Source organism: Olea europaea, chromosome 17 (assembly GCF_002742605.1).
Source record: "Olea europaea var. sylvestris chromosome 17, O_europaea_v1, whole genome shotgun sequence".
Taxonomy (NCBI): domain Eukaryota; kingdom Viridiplantae; phylum Streptophyta; class Magnoliopsida; order Lamiales; family Oleaceae; genus Olea; species Olea europaea.
In genome coordinates this window covers 19,145,571-19,163,968 of record NC_036253.1, presented here as the reverse complement: position 1 = coordinate 19,163,968, position 18,398 = coordinate 19,145,571, and the positions used below count along the sequence as shown (strand labels likewise).

Sequence of the window (18,398 nt, the reverse complement as noted above, 5' to 3'; positions counted from 1 at the left end):
TCGTGTACTGTACGGTATATTCTGGTAGTAGTTCGTGGCAGTGAGTTGGTTGTCATTGGTTTGTTTAGAATTTAGTGATTTCTTTTAATTGGTAATAGTTTATTTGTTGATTTCATAATGGAAACTGAAAGGAATGACTCACTTCAATCCATTAATGTCATATTAAATGGTAAAAATTACTCATATTGAAGTACCATAATGAGAAATTTTTTAAAGAAAAAAAGAATGTGGGGGTTATATTAGTGGAACTGTTATAAAACCTAATAACACCACTGAGAATTATGAACATAGTTAGATAATTAAGAGTCAAACAATACCAAAATTCTTACTTTGATCAATAATTCTGTTGATCAATCCATTGGTACATAGTAGGCGAAGTTTGAAGTAGAAAATGAAGTTTGGGATCACTTTCAGAAGTTATACACTAAGTCTAACTTTGCAAAACGATATCAGTTGAAGATTGATATACGAGCTTTACAATTGAAGAATATGAGTATTCTTGAGTTTTATACTGCAATGAATTCAATTTGGGATGAATTGACTCTTATAGAATCAACATGACTGAAAGCATGTGAGGATATATTACTTTTAGAGAGGATCATCGATTAGTTCGATTTTTTATGCCACTTCGTAGATTTTGAGGGACTTAGAGATTCTATCTTGTATTGCACTCCACTTCCCTCAGTTGATTCAATGGTTAGTGAACTTGTAGTTGAGGACACACATTTTGGCATCTCTTGCAAGAAAAGTATCTCTTCATCCATTTGGCACCTCAGTGTTGGCTTTATCCCCTCGACCGTCCACAAAGAATCTGAACAAAGGTTATGTGTGAGTTGTTGATAATGGGTGTAACTTTTGCAAAAAAAAAAATGGATATTGGAAGTTTCAATTTCCTAAGCTATTGAAGAAGCAGCAACCACAGCCACAACCACAACCACAATAGCGATCTTATCGTCTCAATGCTAACATGGCTACCACAATGCCACGAGGTGACTTGTCCATACTTAGAGCCCACCTTCCTCCAATCCCATGTTGGCCGATTAAGCAGGGCAATTTCAGAAGTTCTTAGCCACATAACCACGCTCTATGTCAACCTCTACTCATATATAACCACGCTCTATGTCAACCTCTACTCATATAGGTTTGTCATCCAAGAGTCCCTTAGGTATTTCTTCCTCATGGATCTTTGACTCAAGTATTTCCAAACGCATATCATTTAACTCAAAATTCTTCAATGACTCGCGTCAATCTAACTCATCCATGTCTGTTAGACTGCTGATGGTACACCATTTCCTTTAGCAGGTGTTCAATCTATTAGCACACATAATTTATCCCTTCTAGATGTCTATTGTGTTCCAACTCTTACTTTGAATCTTATTTCTCTTGGGCAATTGTGTGATTTTGGATACTTAATTCAATTTTTTTCTACTGGTTGTCATGTGCAGAATCCTCAATCTCAGAAACTGATTAAGATAGGCCATAAACAAGGAGGGTTATGTGTTCTAGACAATTTGAGATTACCACATATTGCAGCCATTAGTGTTGACTTGTCATCTCTCTTAGATTCATTCTCTTCCAATTTTTATATATGTCATTCTCATCTTGAACATGTTTTCTCTACTCGTTTACAATTATTAGTTTTCTAAGTGTCAATTAGAAAATTTGCGAACTCATGATCTTTCTAATTATAGTTGTTGCAAGTTAGCTAAATTTTCAACTTTACCTTTTTCTTGAAATTTTTCTTATTATGTTGTACCGTTTGATCTTGTTCATTCTAATATGTGAAGACCTCCTCTTATTGCTACAAAAAGAGGGTCTAGATATTATGTGTTTTGTTATTGATGATTATAGTCATTATTACTGTGTTTATCTTATGAAACGACGTTCTAACTTTCTTTCTCTTTATCATTCTTTTAGAGTACTTATTAAAACTCAATATTATGCTGTAATTAAGTGCTTATATTTTTGTTGATTTTTGAATTTCTTGCTCGATAACACAATTTATCAAACCTTGTGTACTAACACCCCACAACAAAATGATGTTACTGAATGAAAGCACAAACCCATTGAAGAAATTGCTCGTTTCTTTCTTTTTTCTGCCAAAGTCTCCAGTGAATTTAGAGGAGAAGCAATTTTCACTAATGTTTCTTTAATTAATAAGATTCTATCTTCCCACACTTAAGGCTTATCCCCATTTGAAATATTGTTTGGACATCCTCCTGATTATTCCTCATTGAGAGCCTTTGGCTATGTTTACTTTGTTCTTCGTCCTGAAGAGGAACGTAGTAAGTTGACATTTCACTCTGCTATCTATGTTTTTTTGGGTTATGGGCAGGGCTAAAAGAGTTATCGCCTTTTTGATCCCATTAATCAAAATTATATGTTTCTCGTGATGTCATGTTTCTTGAGCACATTCCATTCATTTATATTTCTGATAATACTCATGACGTGACTAAAACTGACGCCATTCATATTGATCTATTCTCTGATAATATTGACATGTCACTTCTCATACCTCATTATTGTTAATTTTTCATGTATTATAGGTAAACATGCGCCGGCTCATGATACTCCTCCTTCTATCGCATCCCAAGCACCGATTGAAATTGTTGATCCAACTCTTGCTCCCTCCCTTCCTCGATATTCTCAACTATTCATCAGTTCACTCAATTATCTGGTTTTGCTCATTCTTATTATTCTGAGCCATTTTGTTGTTTTCTAACTTCTATTCACAAGTTATCTGAACCCTCTTCCTATAAATAAGATATTTCGGATTCCCTTTCGCAACATGCTATAGCTAATAAACTCTCTACTCTATATAAGATAAAGACTTAGGACTTGGTTGCATTATCTTCAGGTAAACATGCCATTGGTTGTTGTTGGGATTATAAGATAATAACCAAAATTTGATGGTTCAGTTGAGTGTTGTAAGGTTAGATTAGTTGGTAAGGGTTTTAATCAGCAGTATGGTCTGGATTATGAGAAGACATTTGCTTCTATTATGAAGATGGCCACTGTTTGTACAATTATTGCCGTTGCATTTGTTCATCAATGGAGTCTCTCTTAGTTGGATGTCAAAAATACCTTTTTGAATGGAAACTTTCAAGATGAGGTTTATATGGTTCATCATCCTCCTTTTTCATACACTCCTAGATATGTTCACAAGTTGAAGAAGGCATTTTATGGCTTCACACAAGCACCTCATGGATAGTTTGAGAAATTTTTCGCTGTTGTCTTTTCTCTTGGTTTTACATTCAGTCATACTTTAGCTGATCGCATTCTACTTTTCCTGTATTTTGGTGATGTGATTATTACTTGTGATAATGGTGATGTGATTGTTGATTTGAAAACAGAATTAGCTCATCGTTTTGAAATGAAGAACTAAGGTGCATTATCTTATTTTTAAGGATTGAAGTTGCTTATTCTCCTAGAAATTATCTTCTCTCTTAACTCAAGTATGCTATAGATATTATTGAGCATGCTCATCTTACTGATACTAAAACTGTTAATACTCCTCTTGAGTCTAATGCTCGTTATTTTCCCTTTGATGATGTACTCTTGACTAATCCTACTTTTATATCGCACCATTATTGGATGTCTAATTTATCTCACAATCACACCTTTCGATATTGCTTATGTTGTTCACATTGTTAGTCAATAGCTCCTACGACAGTTCACTGGGGAGCTGTTGTTCGTATTTTGCACTGGTACTTGCTTTTAGAATCTTTTGTTTCCATTGAACTCCTCTTTAGTGCTCCGTACCTACTATGATGCTGATTGGGCCAGTAACCCCATTAATCGCAAGTGTACTACTGGTTTTTTTTTTTTTTTGGTGAGTACTTTATTTCTTGGAAGAGTAAGAAATAGACTATTGTTTCTCGTACATCTACTTAGACGAGTATCGAGCTATAACATCTACTACCATTGAGATTGTGTGGTTGCGTGTGTTACTTGTAGAAATGGGTGTTCCTTAATCCACTCCAACCCCTCTGTAATATGATAATAAAAGTGTTAATTAGATCTCTTACACCTCTTTTTCCTATGAGCACACGGAGCATATTAAGATTAATTATCATCTGGTTCGCAATCATCTACAAACTGGCACCATTTTCCTACCTTTTGTTTTTTCATCGTTGCAGCTTGCTAACTTCTTCACGAAGTCTTATCCAATTCATCGTTTTCATTTCTTGTTTGACAAACTCTTGTTGCTTCTTGCTGTATCATTGTGAGTTGGAGTGAGATGCTAACACACATACACACATATACATACATGATCTTCTAAGCACCGATAACATGATACATCATTTGATTGGTGAATTTTTAAATACATAGGACCTACCATTAACTTATTCACCAATTAAATAGTGTATTATGTCATCGGTGCTTAGCTTAGCGAGTGGTCTCTGAACTATAGTCATTATTTTCATTAGAACTTTCACTTTCGATTTTCGATTGAAATGATTCAAAGTGCATTGGAAAGCTAACTCAAAGGGCTACAATTTTGTTAAAACTAGCATTAAATTGGAATGATTTTTATGTGAAAATTGCATTGCAACTTGTGATTAAGAATTTGGAGCAAAATTTGTATTACAATTTGACACTCATTTGACTTCTAATTGCATTCTATTGATCATATATGATTTTCTTGGACATATTTGACTTCTCCAAGGACTATACTACCAACCCTTAACTAATTTGACTTTAAATACAATTTAATTACTTTTATTTTTACTTTGATAATAACTTAATTAACTCATAATACAATTCAACTAAAACATGATTTTAACTAAGAAAATTGTCAATTACATATTTAAAAATTGCTAATTATATAATTTGGACCTAGCATATAACATGATGCATTATGTCGCTAGCCAAACAGAGTCTTATAGTTTCCATGGCCTTCGCCTTCTGCTCCTCCCAATCTGTGTCATCGATGCCTATCAGCTTCTTTCCGTATAACTCCTTCAGCATGCCCTACTGCACTAATAAATCTTTTACCCTCCTCTACCATAATATGAAATTCCTAGTTTCATCGAACTTGAGCACATTAACCTTTGCAAAAATAATTCCCAAATATTGTAAATCTAGGCTCTAATACGAGTTGTTGTGATCTGAACAACAATAGTAATGAATAATATGTTATAAATGAAGAAAAAACAAACAGAGATTTGCATGATTCGACAATTGTCCTACATCTAAGGGATCGAAGCATCTATGATTTGTATTTTTTTGTGAATAATAATGTTACATCATATTTATTAACCTTGGCCCATACACAATTTTAGGGCTCGTACAAAGCTTTAAGAAAAATAAATAAAAATACCCTTGCATCGTGCCGCAAAGCCTGTTATGCATCTTTGACAAACAAACAGTAAATTACTAGCCCGAGAGGCCAATGACGTTACTCCGCTCCTCTCAATTTCGATATCAACCTATTTATTCCTGTAAACATATGTTTTACTCCATATGAACCACATATTACAACAATACCTAAAACAAATCAAACTCTAATTCTTGAAGAAACAAGTAGCTCAAGTCACATATATTGCATTAAAATAAGATAAAAATCAATGTGTTTTAAAAATGGAAAAAAAAAATTGGTCGAACAAACATTGCTACTAAAGAAAGAGAAAGAGCAACACTCCACCAGTTGAATCGGCGAAAGACCTAGCACCCGAAGAGTCGGCACGGCCGCCCGTGCTAGCTCCGATGGGAAAGGAATTTCATGTTAATGAAGCTGTTATGCTAAAAATGTAAAACTATACTACTCTCGACAAAAGTGATCGTAGCTCATTTTGTAGGGCGTTGGTTTTGCAAGTGAAAGAGACCTGGGTCGATTCTCGTTTCAATTCTTTTTTTAATTTTTCAAACACAATAAATAATAGTTAAAGTGTATTGTTTTAATTTACACTGATATGGTTTTGTATTTCAATTGGGAAGTCCATTTTTAACAAATAAGAGATATGGGGTTCAATTCCCTTCACCTCCTCTTCTTCTTTTTAATTTTTTAACACAATAAATAATAATTAAACAATTATATATTATTAGATTTTATCAATTTATTTTATAAAATTCAAATTTGGACAATTTAAGTACTGATATTTATTCTTTTAAGATTTCGAAAAAAAGATTTCTTTTTTGGATAAAAATAGCTTTAAAAATTTATTGACTGAAATTATTACTTCAGAATATATGCTTTAATTGTTAAGTTTTATCAATTTATTTTGTAAAATTCTTTGTTCTTTTAAGAGTTTGAAAACTACATTTCTTTTTGGGGGCAAAAGTAGCTCTAAAATTCATTGTTTTTAAATTTTTGTCTTTATCGATTAACAAATACTTTACATATAAACTTCATCTTGTCTCGCTTAATTTCATAAAAATTTGAAACTTGATAATATATATATGATTCAAAAAATGTATTTTTATTCCTTATTATTTTGGGCTGTACTGAATTATATTTTAATATTTATATTATTTTTACATTTTAGTGCATTTATATATTGATTGGGGACTCTTTTCATATAAATTAGTAAAATATTAGTAAACAATATCGCTATATTAGGCGGTGTTTGATAAATGCTCGACGCTCTGCTCTAGCTCACTCGAGCAGCTGGATTCGTCCCTGAGTTGCATGAGAAGTTATGTTTCTAGCATATGACGTTAAAAAAGATCAAGAGTCCATCCTTGGAAATGAAACGACATTTTTACTTACAAATAGCTTCTTTATTTCTAAAAATCATCAAACATAGATGGACAGCAACTTTAAACTTAAGCATAATTTTTTTATATACTTCAACAAATTCTTTATTCTTCTTTTTTAAGAAAAATATTTATTACTTTTATTTTTTAATTAAAATATACATATTTAAATATTAATGTCCAATAAAGTAAGATGGTTTGAATAATTAATGAATTGAAGCTTTGTCTTATTGAATGTGATTATTGTTGAGTTCAAAAGCCAATCTCTTAAAACATAATTTTCAAGAATTTGCACTCCAAATATCTTACATTTAGGGAGTCGTTGGAGGTGTTACTAATAGATTTAGGATTAATCTTCTTGCATATAGGGGCTTCCATAATGGTGTCCATAATGCATGGAGGCCCTCTATTGGAGGGGTGTCAGGACCTCCAATAGGGGGCCTCCATGTGTTCATTATGGATACTATTATGGAGGCCCCTATGTACTTCTAGCATCCTCAATGCACCCCTCCAATAGAGGATCTCCATGCATTATGAATATCATTATGGAGGCTCATATGTACTTCTAGCATCCTGCATAGGTTTATTATTCATTGTCAGATGCTTTGAGTCATGCATTTGAATTTGATGTGTCAGGCCCACATATTCTCTAATTTTACCAATTATTACTTTTGGGAATTCTATAAATATCTAAATTGAACTTTTTGCCCCTTTATCTTACCCCACACATTGTCTACAAAAACTGAATGTGCCAAATTCAAATAATGCCACCGCTAATTTATTTAAACAAATAAAATGTCCCTTTTTGTTTGTCTGGTTACTCTGTAATTGTGAATACTTAAACCAAAAATGCAATGAGTCCTAACAATAATGATTTGATACTCTTGTCTAATTTTCCTATCAAGGGAGTCCCCATGCATCTTAGATGGTCGAGACGATTCAGAGCCTATTTGATAGAGTTTATTTGGGAATAATATTGAGTTATTGAATAGTATTTTTGAAAAGTGTGTGGTTAAAGAGTAAGAAAACTTTATCAATTTGTGTGTAGAATATTTTATTGTATAAATGGATGGTGGAGAATAATTCTGTAGCAAACAATTTAAATTTTAAAGGATGATAAATATAGGCTAAAAAATGAAAATGAAAACAAAATTTCATTAACTTAATAGTTCGTATTTAATTTTGCTTTTATATGCGTTAGTGTTCTAGCAAAATTGTAAAAGAATTAATGAATGTATGAGCGATAAATTTCGTAGAATGCTGATTTGGATATAAAATAAGAGAAAAAAAAGGGAAAAAGAAAAAAACCCTCAATTTTTCTATGTACTTCAATTAAACCAAGCCAAATAACACACCTTGATGCCATTTGATAGATAAATTCATGTGACCAGTTATCGAATTAATGAAAACGTCTTATTATTATTATTATTATTATTATTATTATTATTATTATTATTATTATTATTATTATTATTATTATTATTTTATTTCTGAACTCCTAAGAAATAATAAAAAAAGCACCCAATAATTTGCCGCAATCACGTTATCAATCAACGTCAATTTACTTTAAATGTTAGTCAATCTAGTAGTCCTTGCTTTCAAGCTTAATGTCCCGATCCCCGGCTAGCCCTTGTTTCTAGGCAAATATGCTACATGATTATGTTGTGATTTTAGAATCTTGAAATTGAGAATGAATAGAGCTCTAAGTATGCTCCATCAAGTGAATTACCATCAATTTTTAGATGTGATTTATTCTCAAACTTTATAGTAACGATATGATTAGGTAGCTTTTTTATTTGGAAACTTGATACACATTATGCTACTCTCGATTTTTAACTTTTATGTAGGATTGTGATGTTAATTTTGTATCAAGGATTAATAAAGTAATTAATGTTAAAAGTAAATTAAAGTTCAGCGATCTAATTGAGACAAATTAAAATTGGATGACCCAATTGAAATTTCACTAAAAGTTCAGTCATAAAAAATGAAGTTGGCCCCTTTTGTTACTTTTTGCTTTGCACAAAGAGCCTTTTTGATTGGTGAGGTGCATCATTTGCTATTATCAATCTTGTTATATAAAGACTGTATGAAAAACATGCAGTGTGGGGGTTCGATTCTTGAGACATGAAATTTGATTCCTTGTAGACGCAGTGTACATGCAGCTCTTGTTCTTTGATCTGTTGGAGCACATCCCGTGATTTACCTTCCTCACAAAGCTCTAGGGACGGGGCGGTGGGGACCCTCAACGTTGGGGTTCAATCTTTTTTTTTTTTTTTTGAGTATATGAAAAATATTAGGCCTAAGCATAGGTTCATTATTTAGAACGTGACATCAAATTTTAAGGTAATGACTCAAATTTTAAGGTAATGACCAATTTGGTAATCTTCATTACAAAGTGTGAATCCATAGGACATGTAAATAAGATACATATATGTTTAATACGGCGGATGGACACTGTTAAAGAAAAATTAAATAAGTTAAGTGGGTGCATTTTCTTGTCATCACTACTCTACTATGGGTTAATGAACTCTTGAAAAATGCTTGTACTTTAAATCTTCTCTACTTTCATGATGAACACATATGAGTATCACTTATATAAAATCTAAGTATGTCCCACAGGAATCTTCTACTATAGCAGGTATTCAAGAATCGCACCATGAAATTTGGTCAATCTCGAGCTAATTATGAATTAGAAATTGAAGAACTAAACGCTTTAAGGAGGATGGCAATTAATTGACTTCAAAGTCAAATTCTTGTATATCAAGTAATTTATTTTGATTAGTAATGACCTAAATATATTTGTTCTAATTTTTTATATTTTTTTATTTTTTTTATGACAAAAAAACCCGAAGCCGTTACCCTTCGGGTGCACACTGGGTAAATCCTTGAACTGACGCAATAGCCTGTAAGCTACACCAGTCAGGTAAACCGTAATAGGCAAGCCCTATGCGACATGTTCGATCAAGAAAGTGTTGGTAAGGGGATCGAACTCGTAACCAAAGGTCTCTGCGCTCACTTTCTCCACCAACTCGATCACCCCATGAGAGTCAGATTTGTTCTAATATTTTATTAATTATCATGTGGATGTAGTTGAATTTTTTTCAGAGAAAAAGAAGGGATGAAAAACCTTTCCCTCTTAAGATCTTCTTAATTATAACACAATAAGTAATTAGTGTATTATCTAATGAAATTTGTTAAAGTAACATAAATTTTGCTTTCAAATAAGTAATCACTATCATAAGCTTGACCTGTATGTAAGGTGATTGAGTCAAGACAAACAATTAAAATAAGTAACCACTAATTACCAATAAAAATATCCTTTAAAATAACTTAAAGTTATGATCCAATAAAGAAAAATGAAGAAAACCCTAAAGAGAGAAAAAGGCCATCCAATTATTAGGCTATTCAAAATCCTAGTGTCGAATGCTTAGCTTGGCATCAAAGTCTGTCCTCCACTATGGAATAATCTTTATAGATATATTGCACGAAATATTTTTGAATTTCTATATAAATTGGTAAAGCAAAACTCTATGGAACATCTCGAACATGTTATCGAAATTGTCTCGTTTGGTATACATTAATGTAAAAATGAGAATGAAAAATATAGCCGTTATGAGTTTCACACAAGAGATATAAAGTCAAATATGGTGACTTGATGTGATGGATAATGATCATATTTTTTATTTTAATGGAAAAATAATGGGAAACAAACGGGAGCCTAAGTTTAAAGTTTTTTTTGTTTTCCTTTTTTTTGATGAAATTCGGAATATTCAGAAGAAATGTCTAAAGAAATTTAAGGAACCTTTTGATCGTAATATTTAAAAATTACGATTTGAATTAGACTTTATCATGGACTTTGTTGCGGTCTTCAAATAATAATTAGTTTTGTTACGTGCTTCAGCCAAAAATTAACATAATTTAAGTTTTTGATCTTATATTACAAATACTAATAAGTGATTAGAGTTTAAATTAATGTTAAATATCTTTTGAAATTTAAATAGTAAAATTAATAATATTTATTTTAACTTTTTTTTCTCGAAATTACATATTTCCATAACATGTCCACCAATTTTTAATTTCATTTCTACCTCCGTACAATCCTAATACATACCCGTTTGATTTGCATTCTTTGGTCACAAAAATGAAAAATATATGACCCTTATCCATCATATTAATTCATCATATTTGATTTTTTATCTTTTATATAATTCTGTGATAACTATATTTTTTATTATCATTCTTACAAAAATGGCAATCAAACGGGCCACAATGTAGCCGTTTAGCTCCTGATTTTATAGCTTTGATGCAGTTTTAGGCCCTATAATGGACCCATAGAAAAGCCACTACGGGACAAGCTTTCCTTAATGGAGCATAAAGAATACAAAAGCTTTCACAGCAGCGCCGGAGAGCGGTGGCCCACCACCACCGGCCTCCACTATGCCCTCCCTAACAAATACTGACATCTGTGAATAATGTGACCAATAATACTCATGATTACGATTGTTAGTTTGTCAGTCAAAATAGGGAAATGCGTCTCACCTCATTCACCTACTGTTGCTTTGTATAATCAAGTGGATAGGGTCTCATATAGGGTTTTCAATTTCTTCTTCCTATAAAGCCATTCTTTTTTTAAAACAATAAAAAACTCGATGGCAACTTTTGTTAAGCTAAATACCCCACGCAACGTGCCAAACAAATTGAATTAGTCTACATGTACCGGAAAATTTTTACAGAAGTATTACAAATTACACGTAACAGAGTGGTGGGTGATATATTTTATACAATAAAATATTTACTTGGGGTTCACCCCAATGTAAGGGCCCTATAGAACTTTTGTGAATTTATTCTCACAGAGAATAATACAACAAATTCGGGAGTACAATCAATCTAAATAGTAGCATTTGGACATAAGGTAACTTCGAACTACTGTAAATGACGATCAATATTTCTGAATAGAATCAATACAAGTCATAGATAACATCAAGAAGTGCCATAATATGAAATAGTAACATAGCATTTAGAATGCCATACTCTCTTTTTCATATAAGCAATTTAACTCAAGATGGTGACGCTTTGAGATTTTATTCAACTCTATATTGATTGAACAATAATATAAAAAAGACTAATCCAAAGTATCTCCCACGATAAATTAGCTAAGTGGCCATCAATGATTTTTGGTTTATTTGCTTCTATATAACTAATCATTCTAATGACTTTAAGGTTTAATATTTTATGAACAAAAGAGTACCACTTTAAATTGTGAATGGATGACTATTGGTTAATTAATCGATCTAGTAAAGCTTAAGTACGGGGTTCGAAGCCGTAGCACATATATTGATAGTAGTGACTAACTCGAGAGAAATTGATATATAAAATAACTTGTCAAATAAGAGTAGTGCTAATTGCAATCGTTCACTGCAGTAATCGTCCTCTGTGGCAGTTAGTAATTTGATATATTAATATGGTAATTTTTTTTATTACTTTATATAACAAATTACTAATCGTCACATGTATGCCATATATGACGACTACGATGGTAAGCAATTGCAAATAACATTATTCGTCAAATAAATTTTCTCTAGTGTATAAAAAAAAAAGAGTCTATGGTCCGCTTTTCTTAATTATTTAAAATGTCATAATATTTATTAGACTAAGTGTCAAGAGAGGAAAATGTTATCAACGAATAAAGGTCGAGGATGAAAACAAAAAATAGATAATAATTTTTGACCCTATTTGAAATTTTTTTCATTAATTAATTATCACGAAACCCTTCAAATATATCAGTAAAAATGTTTTGTTTTCCATTAACATTCATAATTTTTAAAATAGAACATAGAACTATAGGTGCAATCAAATGATCCTACCTTAATTAATAGCTTCTAGTAAAGTGAAATCATGAAAATAATCGATCAATGCATCCAATATCTTGTGGGTGACCCGTATTCTTACATGTGATAATTCAAATGTCTTTATCATTTTCGCCAAATTCATGCACCCAAAGGATTAGGAGATAAGGCTATATAGCTACTCCATTTCTTTATTTATGTAGTCTTTTAAATTCTAGAAGTATTCAAATATGAATTGAATAATACTCTTTGCAGTCCCACACTATCGTAGTCATCTTATATGACATACATTTGACGGCTAGTAAATTGAATGATAGTTTTGTTTATTATTTTATGCAATAAATCACTAACCACAATATATATGCTACGTAAAAAGATTGTGGTAGTAAGCGACTTCAAATAGCATTATTCATATGAATTAGTTGCTTTAGGATTTATTTTTTATTTTGGGGGGGAGGTGTGTGGATATCATGGCGTGTTAAATGAAATTGGTTGTGGTTCTTGTCATTTTACACCTGTTTTGATGATGAAGTCGTTCATAAATTTGTTTCATTGGCAATTAATTCATGTATGAAAATATGTGAACTCATTGTATTTTGATTTCAATTTCGTCTGAAGTTTGCGACGACATAAGTTAATAAATTCCTTTGTTTTCTTGCAAAAGAAATATTAATTCATTTGCAATAATCTAGGTTGCTTGACCATTCAGTATAATAATGTTATTTGAAGTCTCTTACTACCGTAGTTGTCCTACACTACATACATGTGGCGGCTAGTTATTTGATGCTTAAAACAATAAAAAACTACGACATTATTATGTCAAATCACTATCCCAACATGTATGCCAGTAAAGCGAAAATATGATATTGAGCGACTACAAATAACATTAATCTTTTTAATAAAAGCTTGGATAAGATATAAAAGTTATTAAAATTAGTTTTAAAGAAAAAGAAAAAAAAAAGCATTGAAATATTATTTATGTCTCAAAATGGTAGAATTTGACTAAGATATGTTTAATTCAACCAGAACCAACTTGAGATAATCTAAGAAAAACTCATCCTGGATTTGCATATAATTCCTAAATATATCTGAAAATTGAATTGAATGTACCTTCGAAAAGAAGACTTTTAAGAGGGCTCTTCTTAATAGCACTATGATTTTCAATTTGTAATTTGAGTACTTAATATTAATTTCCATAGTATTGGAGTCCCCACATGTAGAGTCCATCAAACTCTCTGTTAAAACGTCAAATGCATTTCATTAGGCACGTGATTCATCGAAAGAAGAGAAAAGTCACTTTCCCGGGTTTCATGTGATATTTTTCACCCTTCTTGATAAGATTTGTGGTTCCATTTTAAAAGGTCAATATTGTTAAGAAAAGTAATCCAAATCTTTATAAATTGGTCTTCGTTTTCATCTTTATTCAATGTGAAATTATATCGCTTAACATGCCTCGACAAAATTGTCACTATTTTTAGCAGATTTTTGGTGCAATCCGTGTCCCAACCACTCCCTTTTCAACGTAGCCCTTCCCCCCTCATTTCTTGTCATTCTATTTCCCATCACGACCCCCCTTTTGCCATCCCTTTTTCTCTTTGTAGTGACAAGGCAGGGTGGGGAACTGAAAGATTAGTAGATGGGTTAGTAAAAAGAGAAGATTTTTTTTTCCTTGAATTTTGAATCTTCTATTGAAAAGAAAGTGATGTGTAATTGTCCTCTTATTTAGTTTTTTGGTCACTTGCTAAGCAATCAATCAGATGGATTTTTCAACACAATTCATAAATTAGGACCCAAATATTACAAAGTTATTAATTTAAATTTAAATACCAAGACATCATATAAAAACAATTGTTGGATAACAATCGACTTGCATCACTCGATAATACAACTTGAGTAATTTAACTTGAACCGATCCTTTCTTCTAGGCTTTAAAGAGAAAAAAAGATCCATTGAGATCAAATGAGTTGCCTAGTAATAGTTTTATTTGATTTCATTCCCACTATATTTAAACATAACATAGAGGAATAATACAAGAAAACTACATTCTTGGTTACAATTCATTTAATTGTATATTTACAAACATTTAATTTGTAGTGATCCAGACAATAGCCAATTGTAGTGATAAGAATACCTGAAAATCATAATTATAAAGGGCCATTGCACGCCACATTATTCGTGGAACTTGTTCCCTATTATTAGACAAATTAAACGCCAGACCCCTAAGCCAACTAATTGGAAACAACTAATAGTGGCTTAGTGGGTCCAATAATTATTTTCTTTAAATATTTTTTATATTCTATTGAAAAAAAAAAATTAAAAATAAGGGTTGAACCGCGGCCGATTTACCTTTATAGATCTAAATGTAACTCAATGTTTTCATATCTTTATACATTTTCTTGGATAGTCGTAACTTAGAAATAAGGATTAATAAATGGATAGTTATATTGTCATCATATTTCATTTTTTAATTGCATTGAAGATCTTTAACCTTTGCTTATTGTCATATTAGCATCCAAAGTTTTTTAGCTGCATTCTTATCATTAACCTTTCATTAATTAGTATGTTTTGTCTATGCAGATTTCCAATCAAAAAGTCGGTCTTGAGGGCGTAAAGAGACTTAATTGCCCAACATCAAGTTTTATAGGGGCTCATTCCTCATTTTTAAATAAGAAAAATGAAAAACAAATACAAAAATTTACAATAATATCTGCTCATCATTTTAATTCAAGCTAAAAGTATATTTGGACATAAATCATATCATCCACTAGATGTGCAATTCAATAGAATAACACAACAACAAAAAAAGGAAAGAACATAATTGAGACAATAAAAGAAGATTGGGGACAATAATTTAAATAAAAAGGAATGCAACAAAAAGGAAATTTTTGATATCAATATAATGACCTGGATAAATTTCATGAAAAAATCAATAGGTTTCTTCTCCACAATCATTAGTGGACTATATATGGGGACAAAGTGTTTATTAGACTTATAAGTAAAATCATCTACAGATGGATTAAAAAATTAAGGGTATATTCGATAGTGATGATGAGAATTGATTTTTTGATCGTTAGAGAAAAAAGTTGGTTCTATCAGTGAGAAAAGAAGTCCAAAATGACGGAATGAATAGTGAAATAATGGTAAAAAAAATTGATTTTTTAGGATGAAAAATTGCTACCAAACGGAGGCTAAAAAGCGATCGGTGCAAAATATAATTGATGGATTTTGACTCATTATCTAACAAGGAAAAAATAATTCATCTCAAAGAAAGCTCAAGTTGACTATAAAAATGTTACCAGGCAAAAGGACAGAAGGTTTATGTTAATCATGCAGACATGACTGATTATATTATCTTAATCATGTAGACAAGTTGATATTTGTGTTGCTTGACTTATAAAGGGGTGTTCTTGATTAGAAATTTATTCAGTTTTAATGGAAAACTATTTGAAAACCCATTAAAGCTTTCAAATTTTGCACATCAACTATAGCTAATTTTCGAAATATATGTACCATGCAAAAAATAGAAATATTAAAAGAAACGCATAGAGAAATCAAATAAGAATATAAACTTTCAATACTACATGAAAAAATAGGTAAAACAAAGATTTCGTCGAGAAAAGTTAAAAATGACAAGTCGATTTCTTCTTCTTACATTGAATATAGTAAATTTAAACATAAACCCACATTTTTTTTTCCTTCAATTAACATGACTAGTTACTAAGTTGGATTGATAAATGTTTATGATTGACATTCATTTGATAATATACTTTAATAAAATAGGTACATATTGATTTATTCATCCCTTATATGATATTTGGTACAATAAATTAGAAGGTAATTACATAATAAAAAATGATACAAAATTAAAATATTATCCATTTTATTTTTCAATGCTCCTATCACGTACACTTAACATGGTACTCCAAATATAATACCTTTATATGCTATTCTTAATCTCCATCTAGTGTTTGGCATTGTCACAGGACTAGAGAAGCTAAATCAATGGTCTAACAGCTTGTTAGAGAAAATTTGTAATTTTTTACCCACCCCACCACATGCCACCCCACGCCTTTTGGCCTTGTTAAAGCAGGTTTAAAAATGGTTGATCAGGTTGCTGGTTAGAGCAATATAAAACCAAAGCGCATAAGGGGTTAAGATTTAAATAGAGATGGAGCATTAGCAAAGGAATCTTGTGTTTATATATGTAAAAGCTTTCTTTGTTTGGTGTCATTTTGGAATACTAAAGCCTCTTGTCCTTTCAAATTGCTTTAATTCTGTCTTCTTCTACTTCACTAATTTGTTCTTGAGTTCAGTTCAATTTCATGGCGTTTCTCTTAGTAGACAGTTTACCACACAAGAATAGCAGATTTTGTATCGCGATTAAGGCCTTGGAGCTTCTGCTTTTATCAGCAGGACTTATTTCTACTCTGCTGATGGTTAAAGGATCCTTGATGCCTTATTCGTGTGAAATGGTTGTTTCGAGTCTAGTGGGATTTTGGAAGTTCTGCAAATGCTTCTTGTCTTCTCATCTCTACATATGCATAATCATCAACTTCATGGTCTTGTTGATAGCAGCTTCTTCCTGTCTACAACGACACGAAACTGATAATCATGATGCTGGTGTTGATGTTGACGAGGATATGCAAATCGATAAATCTCCTTTGGTATCACCGCCACCAGCACCACCACCACAGCTCCAGAATCAGAACCAGAATCGGGATTTTACTGAAATGGTAGCGCCACCACCAACGACGGAAGCGAAGACAACTTTATACCAAGGTGATCATAATCCTCCACAAATTTGGCAAGATGTTATAGATCAAATTCTTGTTGATGAAAAATTTGAGGAATTTTCATCAGGATCATTTACTGATGAAGGTTTAGCTGAAACTATAGAGAGAGCCATGAAAGAGGAGAAAGAGGTACAGTTAGAAAATAATGAAGAAGAAGATACAATGGAGGCAACATGGATGGCAATAACTGGTGGAGGAAAACATAAGGCTACAAAGGAGCAACTGAAGAAGAGTGAGACATGGAACATGGCACCACGAAGGAGGGCAGTGGCAATGGCAGTAGCAGTGCAAAGCCTCGACCCGGAGGAATTGTTGCCATCAATTCCAGCATCTTGGAAAGAGCTAAGGAAATCAGAGACGTTTAACGACGCATTTTCAATAAGGCAACGAGGTGGTTTAAGGAGGGATCCTTCAATGAGTGTGGATGAATTCAACAAACAAGTCGAGGCCTTCATCAAGAAATTCAATGCCAGTATGCGGTTACAAAGGCAAGAATCCGATCAGAGATTCAAAGATATGATCAATCGAGGACTGTAGATTCTACTAATCACTTATTGCGTGTTTGGATTGATCTGATGAGTGAAATAGTCAAGATTGTTCTTCTCTTTCTTTGTTCATGTTGAGTACTATCCTATCCTTCGTACCAAACATGCCATTAATCTGTCTAATATCACCACGTCTCATTAATTTTGCTATTCCTTTCATCAGGTGACATTATGTATTTCTTTTTTTTACTGTGTGCGCTTTGTGTATGCATTTCAATAATCAAGATTGTAGAATCTTTCTATATTGTACTATATAATTGATGTTTGCCAATGCTTTTTATATGTATAAAATAAATTCTGAATGTATTAACATTCTTGGCTCCCTTTATTATTCTAGTATGTACTCGCATCTTCACAATTACATAACAAACATCAGAATTTTCATTTGGGAGAACGAAATTTCAACAAAAGCATCCATGGCCATTAGAGCAGAAGATTATCAAGCTTTTCCCGAGATTAGTTTATCACTTAGCAGAATATCATTCTACTGGTAATAGTAGTATCAAACTAGGGAA

The 18,398-nt window shown here is 31.9% G+C and overlaps 1 protein-coding gene across 2 annotated transcripts; it reads left to right on the top strand.

The window, feature by feature from the left end:
- The first annotated feature begins 16,578 nt into the window (after window positions 1-16,578).
- Window positions 16,579-18,197, top strand: LOC111365358. 2 transcript variants are annotated; one of them, XM_022985848.1, is made up of 2 exons: window positions 16,579-17,324; window positions 17,424-18,197. In XM_022985848.1, exons 1-2 carry the CDS (start codon window positions 16,868-16,870, stop codon window positions 17,873-17,875), a joined length of 909 nt encoding a protein of 302 aa, XP_022841616.1. In that variant the 5' UTR covers window positions 16,579-16,867; the 3' UTR covers window positions 17,876-18,197. The 2 variants fall into 2 exon arrangements, with proteins under 2 accessions (XP_022841616.1, XP_022841615.1); XM_022985847.1 differs by having other exon boundaries at window positions 17,406-18,197.
- The last annotated feature ends 201 nt before the right edge of the window (window positions 18,198-18,398 follow it).

Excerpts from the sequence above, each read along its gene's own strand:
- LOC111365358 (XM_022985847.1), top strand. The coding sequence starts at position 16,868 with ATGGCGTTTCTCTTAGTAGACAGTTTACCACACAAGAATAGCAGATTT. Across the intron at positions 17,325-17,405 it reads GAAGACAACTTTATACCAAG|GATCATTTACTGATGAAGGT; the intron begins GTGATCATAATC and ends AATTTTCATCAG.